The 15,823-nt window shown below is 39.7% G+C and overlaps 4 protein-coding genes across 4 annotated transcripts; 1 reads left to right on the forward strand and 3 right to left on the reverse strand.

The window, feature by feature from the left end:
• Positions 1-5,880: 5,880 nt before the first annotated feature.
• On the reverse strand, positions 5,881-6,762 carry PFICI_03421 (uncharacterized protein; the record flags this gene model as incomplete). The annotated part of the gene is made up of 2 exons (XM_007832002.1): positions 5,881-6,436; positions 6,506-6,762. The coding sequence occupies 2 exons, from the start codon at positions 6,760-6,762 to the stop codon at positions 5,881-5,883; spliced, it is 813 nt and encodes a 270-aa protein (XP_007830193.1).
• A 652-nt stretch (positions 6,763-7,414) lies between these two features.
• PFICI_03422 (uncharacterized protein) lies at positions 7,415-8,710 on the reverse strand (the record flags this gene model as incomplete). Its single annotated transcript, XM_007832003.1, has 2 exons — positions 7,415-8,107; positions 8,168-8,710. 2 exons carry the CDS (start codon positions 8,708-8,710, stop codon positions 7,415-7,417), a joined length of 1,236 nt encoding a protein of 411 aa, XP_007830194.1.
• Positions 8,711-9,110: 400 nt separating this feature from the next.
• Positions 9,111-10,555, reverse strand: PFICI_03423 (uncharacterized protein; the record flags this gene model as incomplete). Its single annotated transcript, XM_007832004.1, has 3 exons — positions 9,111-9,463; positions 9,535-10,318; positions 10,385-10,555. 3 exons carry the CDS (start codon positions 10,553-10,555, stop codon positions 9,111-9,113), a joined length of 1,308 nt encoding a protein of 435 aa, XP_007830195.1.
• A 4,332-nt stretch (positions 10,556-14,887) lies between these two features.
• Positions 14,888-15,730, forward strand: PFICI_03424 (uncharacterized protein; the record flags this gene model as incomplete). Its single annotated transcript, XM_007832005.1, has 2 exons — positions 14,888-15,167; positions 15,270-15,730. 2 exons carry the CDS (start codon positions 14,888-14,890, stop codon positions 15,728-15,730), a joined length of 741 nt encoding a protein of 246 aa, XP_007830196.1.
• Positions 15,731-15,823: the final 93 nt, after the last annotated feature.

A 15,823-nucleotide genomic window follows, 5' to 3' on the forward strand; every position in this document is an offset into this window, starting at 1 on the left:
TAAAGCTTTATTTCCTTTTACGGCAAATTACTTCTATAAAATAATTAAAAAAAATCTCTATATTTAAAAATAACGCATCCTTTTATTAAAGCTTAGATAATAGCCAAGTTTTCGGATAAATAATTATTTTATCGGTCGTAATCCCAAAATTACGATTACGGGCGTAATATATATTTTACTTTTTTTCGTATATATTTATTTAAATAGCTGCTATAAATCTTTTTTTTTAATCCGCAGATTAAAAGCAGCGCTATATATAGTCGCTTACGGCTATTTATATATTTTAAATAAATAAGCGCGGTTTAAAAAAGGCTATAAATACTTTATATTACCGTTTACTTAGTAGCTAAATAAGATTTTTAGGTAGTTTTTATATAATTATAATATAATAAATATAATTATTTATAATAAATATAAATAATATTTTATTAAAATAATAATATATAAATTAATATATAATTTTTAATAATATTGCCTCGTAATAATATAGCCACCTTAATATATAATATTATAAATTAAATTAGGATAAAAGGCTAACGGCGGCTATTATATATCGTTTATTTTATAAATATTTTAAAAGGCATCGTTTATTATTATAAAGCCTATAGCGATTAATAAAAAATAAATAACTAACGTATATTTAAATATATAACTATAAAAGCAATATATTTATAAAAAGCCGGTCTAAAATAGCTTTTTTATATAATTTTTAATTAGCAAAAAATTATAAAATTAACTAATTTTAGTTATACGGTAATTAAAGGCACGGGCCACCCCTACACCTAGGTATTTTTAGCATATATAATATAAAATTTAAATTTAAAGCGATAATAAAGCGTAATTTAAATTTAATTAAATAGGATTATCGCCCGGCCTAGCCCGTTATTTATAAAGGTCAAATATAATAAATTAATAACGATTATTATTTTTTTAACTGCTTTAAATATTATAATTAATATATATTTTCGTAAATTTTTTAAATTTTTATTTAATTTTATTTATAACCGCTTTTGCTTTTTATTTAAAATATATAAAAAAAAAAGCTATAAAAATTAACGCTATATTCCGATTATAAAAAAAGCAAAATTACTCGATTAATTTTATTATTTATGCTATTATTTAATATACGCGCTTTTATATAAAAACCTATATTATTTTCGAAAAATCTATCCTTCTAATTTTTTCCTAAATTTATTAATTTTTATAATTTAATCCGATTTTTTAAATCTTTTACGAAAACTTTATACGCTAAACGCGCCGTTTTTTATAATATTTTATAAATAATAATTACCTTTTAATTATAAATAAAACGCGAAAAACTAATACGACCAGCTTTAACCGATATTTTTATAGCTTTTTATAAATTCGGCTATAATTTAACGTTAAAAGCTTTTATTTAAAAAATTTAAAAAAACTAATATTACTAAAAGGTTAAAAATGCAAAAATGCATAATATTACGGTTATAAATAAATAGCTGGCGATTAATAAAATAATCCGCGACGGTAGGACCGAAGCGAATTAATAATAAAAAAAAAAGGTAAAAAAGCGGGGAAAAAAATAATAAAAGAATAAAAAATAAAAGAATAAAAAATAAAAAATACAAAAATAAATATAAATAACGCGTAATAAATCGCCTACGTAAGCCGCTAATTATTACGTATTATACCTTTAAACGACGCAAAAAAGCTTCGCAAATAATACGCTTTACCGCCCTAACCGTTTACCCTTTACGGTTAAAAGATTTTATTAAAAATATAACTATTAATATAACTTTTTAATATTTATATTATAAATAATTTTTCGTTTTATTTATAAATGCTAACGATTAATCGTAAATATTATAATATTATTTTTTGCTAAAAACTTCGATTTTTTTTTTAATTACTTATATTTTTATACGAATTTTAAGTATACCGTAACCTATTTATTTAAATATTTTTAAATATTTAATAAATTAATTACCGGGCCGTTATACTAAATAATATATTATTAATCGGAAAGCTATAAAGCGCTAAACGCTAATAAAAATATTAGCCTTTTTTATTATTTATACCGATATAATAATAATAAATTATTAAACGGTTATAAAAGACTTTTTATCGCTAAATATATTTTTTATGCTTTTCTTTTTCTTTTTTTATTTATTCCTATTTTTTGCTTTAGGCTAAATATTTGCTTTATATATAATTAAAGGACTTTTTTTATTTATTATTTTTTAATTTTTATAAATAAATATACGATTTAAATAATATAGCTAACGATTTTATTTCCGCTAAAGCTTTAGCTAACGGCGTTTAGGATAAAAAAGCTATTAATATTAAACGTAAATAGGCTTAGCTTTTCGTATATTATAAATATTAATTATAAAATATATATTTTTTTTAAATTTATTTTAGCATTTTTAAAATAAGTATAATTTATAATATCGTTAAATTATTAAACGGCTTATTTATTTAACGCCCCGGTTTTAGCGTTAATACCGGATATTTAACCGATAATAAAAAAAACGGTAATATTACCGTTTATGTTATTAATAGCTTAACCGATTTTAGCTTTTAATAAATCGGCAAAATTAAAATTACGCGGGTTAATAATTTATACTTTTTTAAAGCTACCGAATATATTTATTACGCAATTAGTTATTGCTAATATAAGCGCGTTCCTAAAAGCAAAAAAAAGGGTAAAAATAAAAAAAAAGTTAAAAAAAATATTAAAAAAAAAAGGATAATAAGGAAACTAATTAGGATACCGACTAAAATACCGATTAAAATACCGATAATAAGCTCTAAAATAGTAAACGCACTAAAAAATACCCTAAATTACTATATTCCCTTTAGGATAAAAACCTTTAATTCGTATATTTATTTTATTTTATTTATATTACCCTTAATTATTATATAATATTAAAAGCTTTATTTTAATATAAAATATATTTATTTATTTAATTCCCAGCTTTTTTTATAAATACTAGGATTTTTAAAAATATTTATAAATATAAATACTACTATATACGGTTTAATATTTATTAAAATTTAATTATAATCGCGCTTATTAATATTTTTATAAATATATAAATTAATATAAGGCATTTTATAATTATCGCCTTAAATAAAGGTTTAGCGGCGGCTATTATATCGCTTATATTATAATTATTATAATAAATAATAAATATAAATAACGCTAGAATTTTATCGTTTATATTTATATTATTATTATATATATTATAATAATTAATAGCTTTTGTCTTTTTTTACCGCCCTTTATCTTTAAGCCGCAGCAACCCCGGCGCCTTTATATAAAATCGGCTTTTATATCTTATCCAGTTTTACCAAATTCTTTTAGGTTTTATCTTATTATAATAGCAATCCTTATTAATACCAATTATGCCTTTTAATATATTAATTATAAATATAATTAAATTAAAACGGCAAGTTTTATATTGCTTTATAATTTTATTAAAGATTTTAAAATAAGGTGCAAAATATTAAAATAAAAGTTTTAGGGGCTTTATAATATTAACCTATGGTATTAAATATAACCTTATATTTACTATAATAGCAATTATTGCTAATGCTAATCGTTCTTTTTAATATATTAATTATAAACGTGGTTAAATTAAAACGGCAAATTTTATATTATTTTATAATTTTATTAAAGATCCTAAAATAGGGTGCAAAATATTAAAATAAAGGTCTTAAGCGTTTTATAATTAACCTAAAATACTAAATATATTTTTATATATAATATAAAAGAATTTATTTAATATATTAGCTATTTTTAAAATAATATTATTCTTTAAAGCGATATTTAGCTGTTATATTTTTTTACTTTAAAATAAAATCTTTAAAGCGCTAAAAACTCCTTTAATTATTAACCTATTAATAAATATAAAATAAATATAATGCTATAAAAATACCGTTATAATTAGCGTCGCCTTAACGGGATTATATGCGGTGCTATTTTTAATAGGAAATAAAACCTTAAAAAATACCGCGTCTAATATAATTAAAATAAAAATCGGCAATAAAGCGCTAGCGCCAATTTCCCAAATACCGCTTCGTTATTTAAAAACACAGCTCCGGTACCACCATAAATAGCCTTAAATATTATAATCCTTCCTAAAGCCGCCTTATTATTAGCCGCTAATAATATTATACTCCTAGGCATACCGTTTATTATATTCGCCGGCTTAGCATACGATAATTTTAAATATCGCGCGTTATTTTTAGCCTAATCCCTTTTATTATTATTTTTTTAAGCTTATTTACGCATATAAATTAAAATAATCCTAAAGCGAAATAATACTAATTTAAACGCAAACGCTTTAAAAAACCGATACCTAGCTATAAAATTAAATTATTAAAATCGGCTTATTAATAAAAAGCGATAAAATAGCTTTCGAATACTAAAAAATACTATTTTTAATTATAAATCCGTGCCTTAATAGCTTTATAAGGTTTCTCGTTTTCCGTTAGCAGCTGCGGCATATGCTTTACTTATTTAGCAAATTAAATAAACTTAAAAGCTAATAAAATCGCTATATACCTTAATTAAAGCAATATTTTAATAAATTAAATTATATATTTTTAATTTTTAATTTTATAATCCTATTTTTTATCCCGGGAAATGCCTTTTTCCTTATTTCGTTAAAAAAACCTAAACTAATAATATTTATAATAAAAATTAACCTCCACTAAACCAATTAATTTTATACTTTTACGCCCATATATAATATTATTTACCTTTTTTAAATATTTAAATATTTAAATTATACGACCGCGGCTACGAAAATAGCCGCGTAATATAAATAATAACCGTATAACGGCGTAAAGCTCGATAATTTTTTAAAATACGGCCCGTTTTAACGTATAAATAACTTTTATTTTTATTATAACCGATTTTATATTTTGCTTTTTTATATTATTTATAAGCCGGTCGCTATTAATAAATCGTAAACCAAATATTTCGACCGCGCGCGGTTTTTTTATATTTATAATTACCTTATCCCGGCCGCTTATAATAAATATAACCCTTTTTATTTAATATAATATATAATATTAATAATATACGAAAAATATTTAATTTAAATATAGCTTTATTATACGTTTAAAAGCTTCGAAAATTTATTACCGCCTTAGCGGCTACGGCTATATTTATTTTTTTTTTTAAAATATAAGCTTTTTATGCGTTCCGTTAGCGTAAAATAAGCGATTAATATACGCGTATATAATCGCGTTTTACTCGTACGAAAAAAAATAAATTATAAACCGGGCTTTATATATAGCTTATATTTATCGGATCGTATAAAAGGATTCGCAAAAATCGTCGATTTATAAATTTATATCGTTTATTATTATAAAAATCGCAATAATTAAAATAAGCTAGCTAAAATATACCGGATTATAACGCTATAAAAGCAATATATTAATATAAAAATAATATTAAGTTATAATGCTATATAATAAAAACTAAATTAGCTAAATTCGCCAAATTTTAAATAAGCTAACGTAAAAGGGTAAGGTTTACGACTATAATGCTTAAATATACGTATTTTATAACGTATGCTTAAGCATATAAAAAAATAAATATATATAATATATAATATTATAAAATACCTATTTATTAATTATATATATATTAAGTTATAATTTTATTTTAATATATTCCTTTTTACTTATTACCTATTATTATTTTGCCAAAAATCGACTTTAATATCCATTATTTATTATTAAAAATAATGCATTAATAAAACCTTACGAGACAGCTAAAAAAACAAAGTAAAATAGCGCAAAACCTACTTTAAACAGCATAAAACCTGCGTAAAACAATATTTTCGGAGTCGTTCTTTACCCAAAATAGCAGTCATCCCCATTTTTCTGTCAGATAAGGCTCATGTTTTCACTCAAGCCAATCAACTCCTTTCGGCAGCTTTCATAATCGGTATTCCGTGACCCGGAATGTAAAGCGCCCACTGTACAGACAGCGGCAGCCAAAAGAGGACATCTGTGGCCGAGAGCATCGAATGATTCATTGCCTTGATCACCGAGTAATGAGTAGACAAAGTGATCCAGACGATTACGATATTTGTTGAAGTATATCTCGGCATTTCCAGCTTCGACGACTCCTTTTGTGACAATGTCCAGATTCTGCTGGTGAGTGAATTGGGGGATATTTGTCGAAGGACCGATACAGGACCCGGGAGCATCTCCCACACCCCTATGCGGGTCGAGAATGATGTCCCAAGAATTTCCCTGTTGGCCAGGGCTATGTTGAACAGACCGATGTGTAGATGCCTCTTGGAGGTCATGGCCACGTGATTCCTGTTGCGAAGCCGTCTGATGCGGTGAGCTGGTTCTCGGAAGATGTATGTGAGCTGTGATCTTCTCGACGGCATCCTGGAGAGTCTGGAATTTCTTCTCCATAGAGTCCTTCCATCTGATAATGAATAAGCATTGCCGCAAGTCTGATTACCCTTCTTTGGGGGACCATGAGTACTGCACTGACAATGTATCATTCTCCAGGAGCATTTGCAAGCTACGATTGACTGTGCACGATAGTCCCCTCTTTTGACACCGCGAACATGGTGGTCCAGATGCGGACATGTGACATTTGATCTTTTGCTTTCGACACGAGACACATGCCGTAATCTTGCGACTGATGTCGGGAGGTCTCGTGTCGCCAAATGAATCTCGCAGGGCTCTTACGGGCGACGAAGAAACTTCAGCCGCCGCTGTCGCCGCCGCCATCGAATGTTCTGCCATGGCTCGGAGACAGCTGCGCTGATGGTTTGCCCCGCAGCACGCACAGCAGCAGCTCCAGTGCTCTTCAGCGCTCTTCAGTGTGTTGCGCACAACAACTCAGCCTCCTTCTCGTCTTTCTGTTTGCTTATTGCAAACAATTGATGTTCATCTCAATTTATGTGGTCGTTGATTGATTAGCCAATAGTATTCAATGATAAACTGCCATCATTAGAACAGCAGTTGGAAAACCATCAACCTTTGAATGTCATTGTAGCAAGCTCGGACTTCGTGCCGTAGCGGGTCGCAGGTTAGGGTCGTCAGTGAGTTTAGTGGTCTATATTCTCCACAGCTAGTGCTTTCTAGGCTTCGGCAGAAGTGGGGTCCAGGGTTAGGCAAGCTGCAGCTCTTCCGGCCTTCGTCCCGGAGCCCAAATCCTGGTAATAGGATTGTTATACTAAACACACATCTACGTAGTATGCGGGAGGGCCAAACTAAGCAGGCAACATGCAAATAATTGACCAATGAAACATTACTGAGAATCTTTCTGCTTTGAATAAAAGAAACAAGTATAATAATACATGTTATTACATTCTATAAGTACAAAAATATCACCAATATATCCACCCCAAAGACACCCGTACTTACGGGATCTGCAACCAACAATACTTATCCTCTATATACCAGAAGCTCTGTAGCTGACCGGCGGCCGTGATCCCTTGCCGAATCGCGGTTCGCCGTGCTCGTCTGTTGTCGATTGCTTGGAAAACCGTGGTGGAGCTCGCTCTATGCCCCGGTCTCGCTTCGCCATGTGCTCGCTGAATGACTGTCTCTGGTCTGATGGGGCCGTTGGCGAAACAGCAGGAGGACATGGGGACTTGGCCCGGCTTGATGATTGAGAATTAGAATGACGCACAGAAGGTGTCCTATGGAGAGACCTGTGTGGCCTAATGGTTTGCCGGGGTTCTTTTGTTTCCAATGAAGTCGCGCCGTCCTCTCTACAATCCTCTATATTCGCCGTCTGCGCAGTAGCAATTCTGTGAGCCGCTTCGGTCTTTTGTTCACGAAGTGAATCCGTGCCAGACGTCTTGTCCTGAATGATATCCACCTGGTTGTCTTTGAATGCTTTGATATGAGACAATGACAATCGCCTCCCCCGAGCATCTACGACCTGCGGGCTGTACTTGAGCGTATCGATAACTCTGTCAATGGGGCTCTTGATTGACTCTTCTCCGTCGAATGGATATGCGGCCGCGATACTTTCATCGTCCTGAATAAATGCAGGCTGGAGACACTTTGGATTGGGACTGGTGTTATGAAAAGACTGGCCCTGCTTTGAATATGACTTCATATACGCACCGAGCGACTCCTGTGATATTTTCAGAGGCTCGACCTTGACCGGATGGGTTTCATGTACAGTATAACGTACCTCTTGGGTCGTAAGAGAGAACGGGCCTAGTCCATGCATCTCTTGTTGTCTTGCCGTCTTGGCTCTTTGTTGAGTCTTCATCGCCCCATCAACTCTTTGTTGCGACAAGGACACCGCACCGGTCAATCGTGTTGTAGGTTTGAGGAGCTCTCCATCTTCCTCGTCGTCAAAATCCGAAACAACTGACAACAGGTCACAGCGGTTACAATCGGGATTACCGCAAGGGACTGTATGCTCATCTTCGTAGTCGTCGGCGCTTACCACTGTAAAGTTTCCAAGTGACGGCTCGGCCCGCAGGCTATGGTTCCAAGCGTCTACGTCGTCGTCATTGACGTGTATGGCTTTGATTGCCTTCTTTTCGATAACCTGATCGACGGATGCAACCTGCTTTTCCCCTTTCAATATGGACAACCGTCGTCGAGTCTCTTTGAAGCTCCTTGCAGACTCGGTCATCTTCCTCTTTGAGTCTTCAAGTCTGGGATTGGGAACAGAGCTCAACACTGATGCCTTTGCATAGTACTTGCGATCAAGTGGAAGCGACATTTTATAAATTTTACCAAGTTTTGTTTTATATTACAAGGTTCATCAATCAGCTTACTTACCAAGTGTTTCGCTTAAGCCTGTGTCTTATACACCCGCCGAACAATGATTTTGACAGCCATTGTGTAGACTGTGGGTTCATTGTTGCTTTATCGCGCTCCGTAAGGGCTCTGTCTTGTCTTGGTGAAAGCAAAGACATTTCTTTGTGGTCATGCAAATGGCTGTTTGGCAGCATGGCACAAATCGAGCGATGCCAAGTCGGTGAATAGTGCAACGAAAGGGTCTCAATATCACCTTGATGCCGAAGGACAGAAAACAATTTATCAATACATTATTTTATCAAGATGATGCATTTGCTTTTAGCAAGCATCAGTTCCAGCTTCTAATAAGAATCCTGGAGCCTCTAGTGCATGAGGCGAGCAGCCTTGGGGCTCTTGTAGAAGCCGCGTCTGCCATAGTTGCTTCTCTTGATGTATCCAGTGTAAGACGAGCCGTCAGTCCGAGCACCCTCGCCGCTGAAGACGCTACCAAGGCCAAAGTCGGGCTCTCCACCGAGGGAACCAAAGATGTCGCCAATGTAGTTGGTGGGCTCAATGCCAGCAGCAAAGGTGCAGTTCCAGCTGGTGAGGATGCCCTTGACGATCTCGATACCAGCCAGGTAGATGTTCTCCACAGCAGGAGTGAAACCGCCCTGATCATCAATCAGAAGGTGGTCGTAGGCAGTTCCGTCCAGTGGGGGGCGGTCAAAGTCCGAGGCTATCAACATCAGGTCAGTACTCTTGGATTCGCTTGCGCATGTTAGAAGAAAAGGTGAGTATCGGGCTTACCAGTACGGACGAGAATGGTGCGGGCGTAGTCAGCGAGACCAGCCAGGTCAGCACGCATGATGGACTGGAGCACAGCCGAGTCCTCCTGTGCAGTCATGCAATAGGTGTACTCAGTCTGGTTGGTCCAGACCTTGGTGGTGTTGTCGAAGGCCTCGGCAAGGATGTTTCCAGAGTAGTAAACGTCACTGGTGGCACTGTCGCACTTGACTACACCAGGGGCAGCCATGGCGGCAGCGTAGGCGTCGTCGTCGGTAGTGTATCTGGCACGGTATGTCTGGGCAGTTGTGCTGTCGTTCAGCGTAGCCTGAGAGGCGAAAGAAAAGGCCAGGTCGCGGAGGGCCTCGTTGAGCTCCATGACCTCAGTGCCGTAGGATTCCTGGGGGTATTCGCCAGGGAAGCCAGTGTCGTAGGCAATGTAGCCAGAGGGGAAACTGGAGTTGAGGTCACGGATATCGAACTCGTACTGCTGAGCAACCTGGACAGAGAACTTGGAGATGGCCACACTGCCAAGGGTAGCCAGCTTGGGGGAAACACCGGCGATTCCGTTCATGAGGATGTAAGTTGACGTAAAGTCAAACTTGGTCGAAAGCATAAGAGAAGAGATGGATGCGGCAGCATTGATCTCAGCCTCGCCAGCAGTGACCTGGCAAATCTCGCCCGAGGCAGTGCAGTGAACCTGAGGGTAGATGGGAGAAAGACCAGGAACAGAAATGTTTTGGGCAAACAAGTCTCCATAGCCACTGCTGGGCAGGTTGTCGTACCAGATATCAGCCTCGGGATAGAACTATAGGCACAAGTCAGGAATTGCTCTGGTAAAGGTTGTTAATGAGAAGGTGTCTTTTCTTCGTACCATGCTGATGATCAGAATCTTGGGAGCAATCTTCTGGGTAGTAGCACACTCATCGACAGCTCGCTTGTGCTGGGGCTGGGCTGGGTGTGCATAGGGCTGACGAGGCGCAACAGAGGCCAGAGCTTGACTGGCCACCAGCAGAGAGCTGGCAGCAATAGAAGTAGCCCGCATATTGAACGTCTTGGGAGATCACAAGAGATGTCTTTGGGTGACTCGTGAACCTGAAGCTGAAGCAAGAATGCTGACTTGCTTGCTCGGGGCTTCGGCTGGCAGAATGGTGCAAGAACAGCTACTATCTGCAGACAGACGAGAGACACTCCGGGGGATCTTCCTCCTAGGTCAGGCACGGGAAGAAGCAGAGCATATGTACGTCGTTCGGAAAGCTGCAGCAGCCCGGCTATCTGGATCTGTCATGCAATGTGACGGAGACTTACAATTTTTCTGGTCGAGCTAAAAGAAAGCTAGCCCCGAGATTCTGGAAACTATTTTATGGACCCTTCGGAATAGTGAATTACGAGGTGGATCGGGGCCGAGGTGGGAGGGAGGGAGGGAGTACGTAGGGTGAGTGAATTGGTGCGATGGAACTGATAACGGTCGCATCCGGGGTGTCTTAGACAATGACCACTTGACCTAGGTGGTATTCCATTCCTCATTGTGCGCGCCGTGCTGACAGAGGCTTGCGTGTTGGAGGCTTGTTGGAGGCGTGCGTACATTCACTCGCCAACAATAGACGACCATGGCATGCGGCGACTGCCGCCAACGACGACGAGATAACATAATCACTAGTAGCTGTACGAAACCGACAGCTTCGGAGGATTGCACGTAGCTGAGCTGTCCGAGAACATGACGTTGCTGTTCCTGGCATCGCGTACGCGTGTCCGACATCCATGGTGCTGAGTAGTAGTAGTTGATCCTGGATATCTTGGTGATAGTACCTTGCATGGAGTGAGATAAACCAAGCGGAGCCTCGAGTCCCTCCCTGCAAACGATGGATAGTAGATGGGACCCAGAAATTTTAGTGCTAGTGTACTGCATGATGATGGATAGCATTCATGGAAAGTCCCGTGCAAATTGGATTTTCCAGGCAAATAGTGAGATGATGCGGTAAATACTAATAACCTAGGACCTGCTGGGAGGATGAAGTCGAGCTTTCTGGCTGAATGCCTGGGGGGAGGGTTAGAAATGGTCCAACCAATCGAGTCGCCGAGATCTGTCATGTCATGATTGCACAGCAGATGGAACGAAACCGAGATCGATCTCCAAGCAAACCGGCGCGCGGGGCGAGCAGAGACAAGCTCGCCAAGCGCAGAGCCGCCGCAAGAACCGAGAGCTGCCAAGGTGCCAATGCCGCCTCCCGAACCCGGTAGTAGTGTAGGCCCATGACGGCGTTTTCCCCGAGGTTGCTTTGGTTTCCTACGATCCATACGACATCCAAGCCAAGCATCTGAGTATCAATGCTGTCCGAGTAGACAGACCAAAGGGGGAAAGGAGGGAGCTCTAGCCGATCAAAGCATTGCTGAACTCTGTAATTATAAGCCACGCTCCCAGGGTCTTTCAACTCTTATCAGTTGGGGGTCCGGGGGGGTTCAGCAGTCATTATACTGGCTTACCAGGCTCGCAAGGGCCTTGCTAGCCTCGCAAGCTTGAACCTTGGGGATAGAAAGAAATTTGCGAGGACAAAAAGAAAGAGCCGAGAGCTGAATTGCTATCACATTATTATTACATTAGCAGTTACTGCTGTCGATACGCAGGGTCCCGGGAAAAAAAGGGAAAATAAAATAAAAACGTCATGTCATTTTCTCTCGTTCGCCCTGTCGGTCGCGTGCCCAACGCACCAAAAAGCCGCGTCCAGCCCCACCACGGCAATCCTAGCGTCTCCAGTCGACTCCATTTAAGATTATGACAATCATCAATTAGCACAGCAAACAAACGGTGAATTGACCTTTTGCCCCCTTCAACGACCGAGCTGCTTCCTATGCTTGGTGCTGCCGACGACAAATCAGTGTCATTCTAATCAATTACTATTGGACGACGATGGATACTGTTGACTACCGAATTCTCCGTCTATTAGTCATTCTGTAGCTCAGCAAGACAAATTGTGGCTTTCATTTTTCACGTTCCGAGCTACGAGTTTGGTGGCCAGAAAGAAAGCTTCCATGTTTGAATATCGCCCAGGTGTAAGCACACCAACCATCCGTACCTATTTCAAACTTCCCGGCGTTGAGGTGCGCTCAGGTGCACTCGCCCACAAAAATGTAGGTACTGCACTGCACTGATGCGTGGACAGAAAGGTTGGGGGTGTCCAGCGGTTGTAAAAGAAAGAACAACATCAGTGTGGGCAACCGCCGCAAGTCACCGATGTTATGGTAGCAACGAAGTCAGCAGCACCGATAAGTAGGTAGCAATAATTATGCTTCCGTCAACAAACGCGGTAGGATCACTTTTTGGTTTGATACTGTTGATCCAACAGCCTCACTGCCAACGATTTAGGCTCAAAACATTGCTGTACACTGTACCAAATCGAGCTCCTCATATATAATGTCCTGTAATGCATAGGTACCCTACAGGAATCCGTTTGAAGCATGGCCCTTTGCTGTGTAACGTGCGATGCAGCTGTATGTCAGCAGCCTTTGGGTGGTCTATTTCCAATCCGTCACTTGAGGCCAACTCGAACGATACCATCGAGAGGTACATCAGCTACTGTACAACACATCCACGCAATGTACAAAAGTGCGTATTCAGCGCACAGGGCTCAGTCTTTCCCTCCCCTCCCTCGGAATCCGAGTTTATCCACTCGCGGGCGCGGCTTTCAGACAGCCGATTGATCTGCTGAACCAAAAGAAAATGATTCACCTTGGCGGCCCGGTCCCGTGGAAGCTACTGCCACTGCTTTGGGATGCTCGGAGTGGCTTGCGCCCAAATCCTATACCGGTGCATCGCCGCGCTATCACCGCGGGCCGTCTCTATTCTCCCATTCACGCATCAAGAACGCAGATATGATGCTTGTCAACAATCCCTAGGAGAAATTCCCCCTGCCGGCCGGGCAACAAGACACGCTATTTAACGTCTACTTGTATAAGCCTGCCGGTTCAAGCGAATGGGTGGTGCAAGGCTTGGAAACGCCAAGGTCCTGCGCCTGGATGCAATCTCAATTTCCCCTCTCTTGCCTTGTCGTCTGTCATGCCCTTGGATGGGTACAAGAGCAGGTATCTCCCAAGCCTTTTTCTCAAGGGATTCTTTTCCGTCCGTTGGTATTATTAAGGGGGGGCGAAGGGTCTTTGGAGGTTCACGATACAAGCCGCTCCCCAAGACGGCAAGAGCGGGCAGTTCATGTTGTCTTGAAGCCACCGCGGCACAATCGGCGTCCCGATGTCACGAATACAATTGCTGCACGTATTTTCCTGCGAGGTAATCGAGGTAATTTTGAATTCTCACCATCACAAACATATCATTGACATCAGGACTCCGTAGACGTGAAACTGGCTACGGTTCATTGCGCATCTTATCTTCGTAAAATAGCCAATGGATGACCACATGTTCCTCCGTCGACATCTATTAGCTTTGGCTCCCTCGCCTTGCTTTCAGTGTCCCTCGGCTTGAGAGTATATACCGAACAATTTGGGCGGAAATTGAACAAACCGGCAGAGATATACAACTGAAATCACTCCCAAAGCTTACAATAATAAGCAAAGCATATATGGGCACCAGCGAAAACATCAATACGCACCAGGACGACGTGACGAGCCTCATCTACTGTTCTGGATGCCCATATTTTCGTCGTCATAAACATAGGTATTATCATACGACCAGGCTCTAGCATTCACCGGAGAAGTCGCTCCGAAGTTGCTTCGCACATAATGACCACAATACGTGTCAAATCGATAGAATCAGTCACACTTCATTGCCACAACGGCCGTTACAATGAATTACCGCACGGGGCGGAATAGACGAGTGTATCATCAAAGTCCCATAACCCAAGCCAAAACATTATTGGCAGATTGGGATCACGCGACACCAACCTAAACTTCCATTTCTAGTTGTCAACCAAGGGAACCTCATGGTCCGATATAAATCACATCACTTCAACAGTTCTGAGCGATATGCCAAGCATCCTCACAAACCTCCTACACCTCCCGTATCTGCTTTCTTCTCCCGTTACGACAGAGTGAAGACGTGATCTTGTTGACCGTGTACGCGTGGCATTCAAACACAATCGACCCGGTTGCAATTCCGCTCATAAAGTTTGTCTTCTGGTATTCGGTCTCTCACCCTTTCCGAGCAATGACGGAATGTATGATAGTCCTGTTACAGAGAACTGACGTGGCGATGTGAGGAAAGCAAGACATGTGGACGGTTCTCAATGTTCAGTCATGGACTCTCGGCCACAAAATGTTTATAAAAGGAACCCTAGCAATCAATTTTCATGACTCGAGGCGTATAGACATTGACATTTTAGTCTCCATCTTCATCTAAACAATTACACGAACACAACCTTTCCTCGCAATGCTCAAGTCAATTTCCCTCTTCAGCCTTTTGGCCCTGCCATACGCAGGGGCAACAGCCTCGCCCGAGTTCTGGGTTGGCCCTGATGTGCCCGAGGAACCTACCGAGCTTTGGCTTGCGGAAGCCGGCCTACCCGAGGTGTTGAAGACTCGCGATGTTAGTCTGGAAGACCGCGATCTCGACAGTCGGGCTACCGTGAAGATTCCCGTCGTGGCCAACTTCAATGACCGACTCCCCCAGTCGCCATTGGGCACCTATAGAGGACTGGACTTTCAAATGGGTACGTTTCTCACATATTGTCTATTTTTCTCTATTGTTGTTTTCACTTTTTTTTTTCCTTAAACAAATACGTGTCTGCGATGATTGACACCCAGGTGAAAAGGAAACGTCAAGCTAGGAACAGGCTTCAATGGCCAAGTCACCAAGGGCATCATCCCGCGGACACCCCCAAACGCCCTGGGGTACGGCGTCGTGGTCAACCTGGGCGACCCCAGCCCCACCATCACCGTCGACTACGACGACTCCAACGCCATCAGCTTTGACCTGCACAACTTTTGGTTCGGGTGCGCCCTGGGCGCCATATCCTCGCTGGCCGTGCCCCCCATCACCTGCGTCGTCTTTGCCGGCGGCTACGACACCACTGGCCGCCGCGTAGCCCTCCAGCAGACCGCCTTTGTACCTGCCAATGCCTCGTCCGACACGGAGCCCATGATCCTGGCTACTCTCAATGACGACTTCAAGAACCTGGCCGATGTTATTTTTGTCACAAAATACAACACGGCAACGCAGCTGGGCGTAACCCTGATTGACAATGTCAACTTTACCGTTACTGCCAAGGTCTAAGGGATGTTCGAAAGAGGGGTTTTCATTTCAAAACGAAAATGGGGTGGGGGGCGTTAAGATAAAGGTCTCCCATCCAACTAGCATATTTTGTGT

Source organism: Pestalotiopsis fici, assembly GCF_000516985.1.
Source record: "Pestalotiopsis fici W106-1 unplaced genomic scaffold PFICI_Scf_2, whole genome shotgun sequence".
NCBI classification, from domain to species: domain Eukaryota; kingdom Fungi; phylum Ascomycota; class Sordariomycetes; order Amphisphaeriales; family Sporocadaceae; genus Pestalotiopsis; species Pestalotiopsis fici.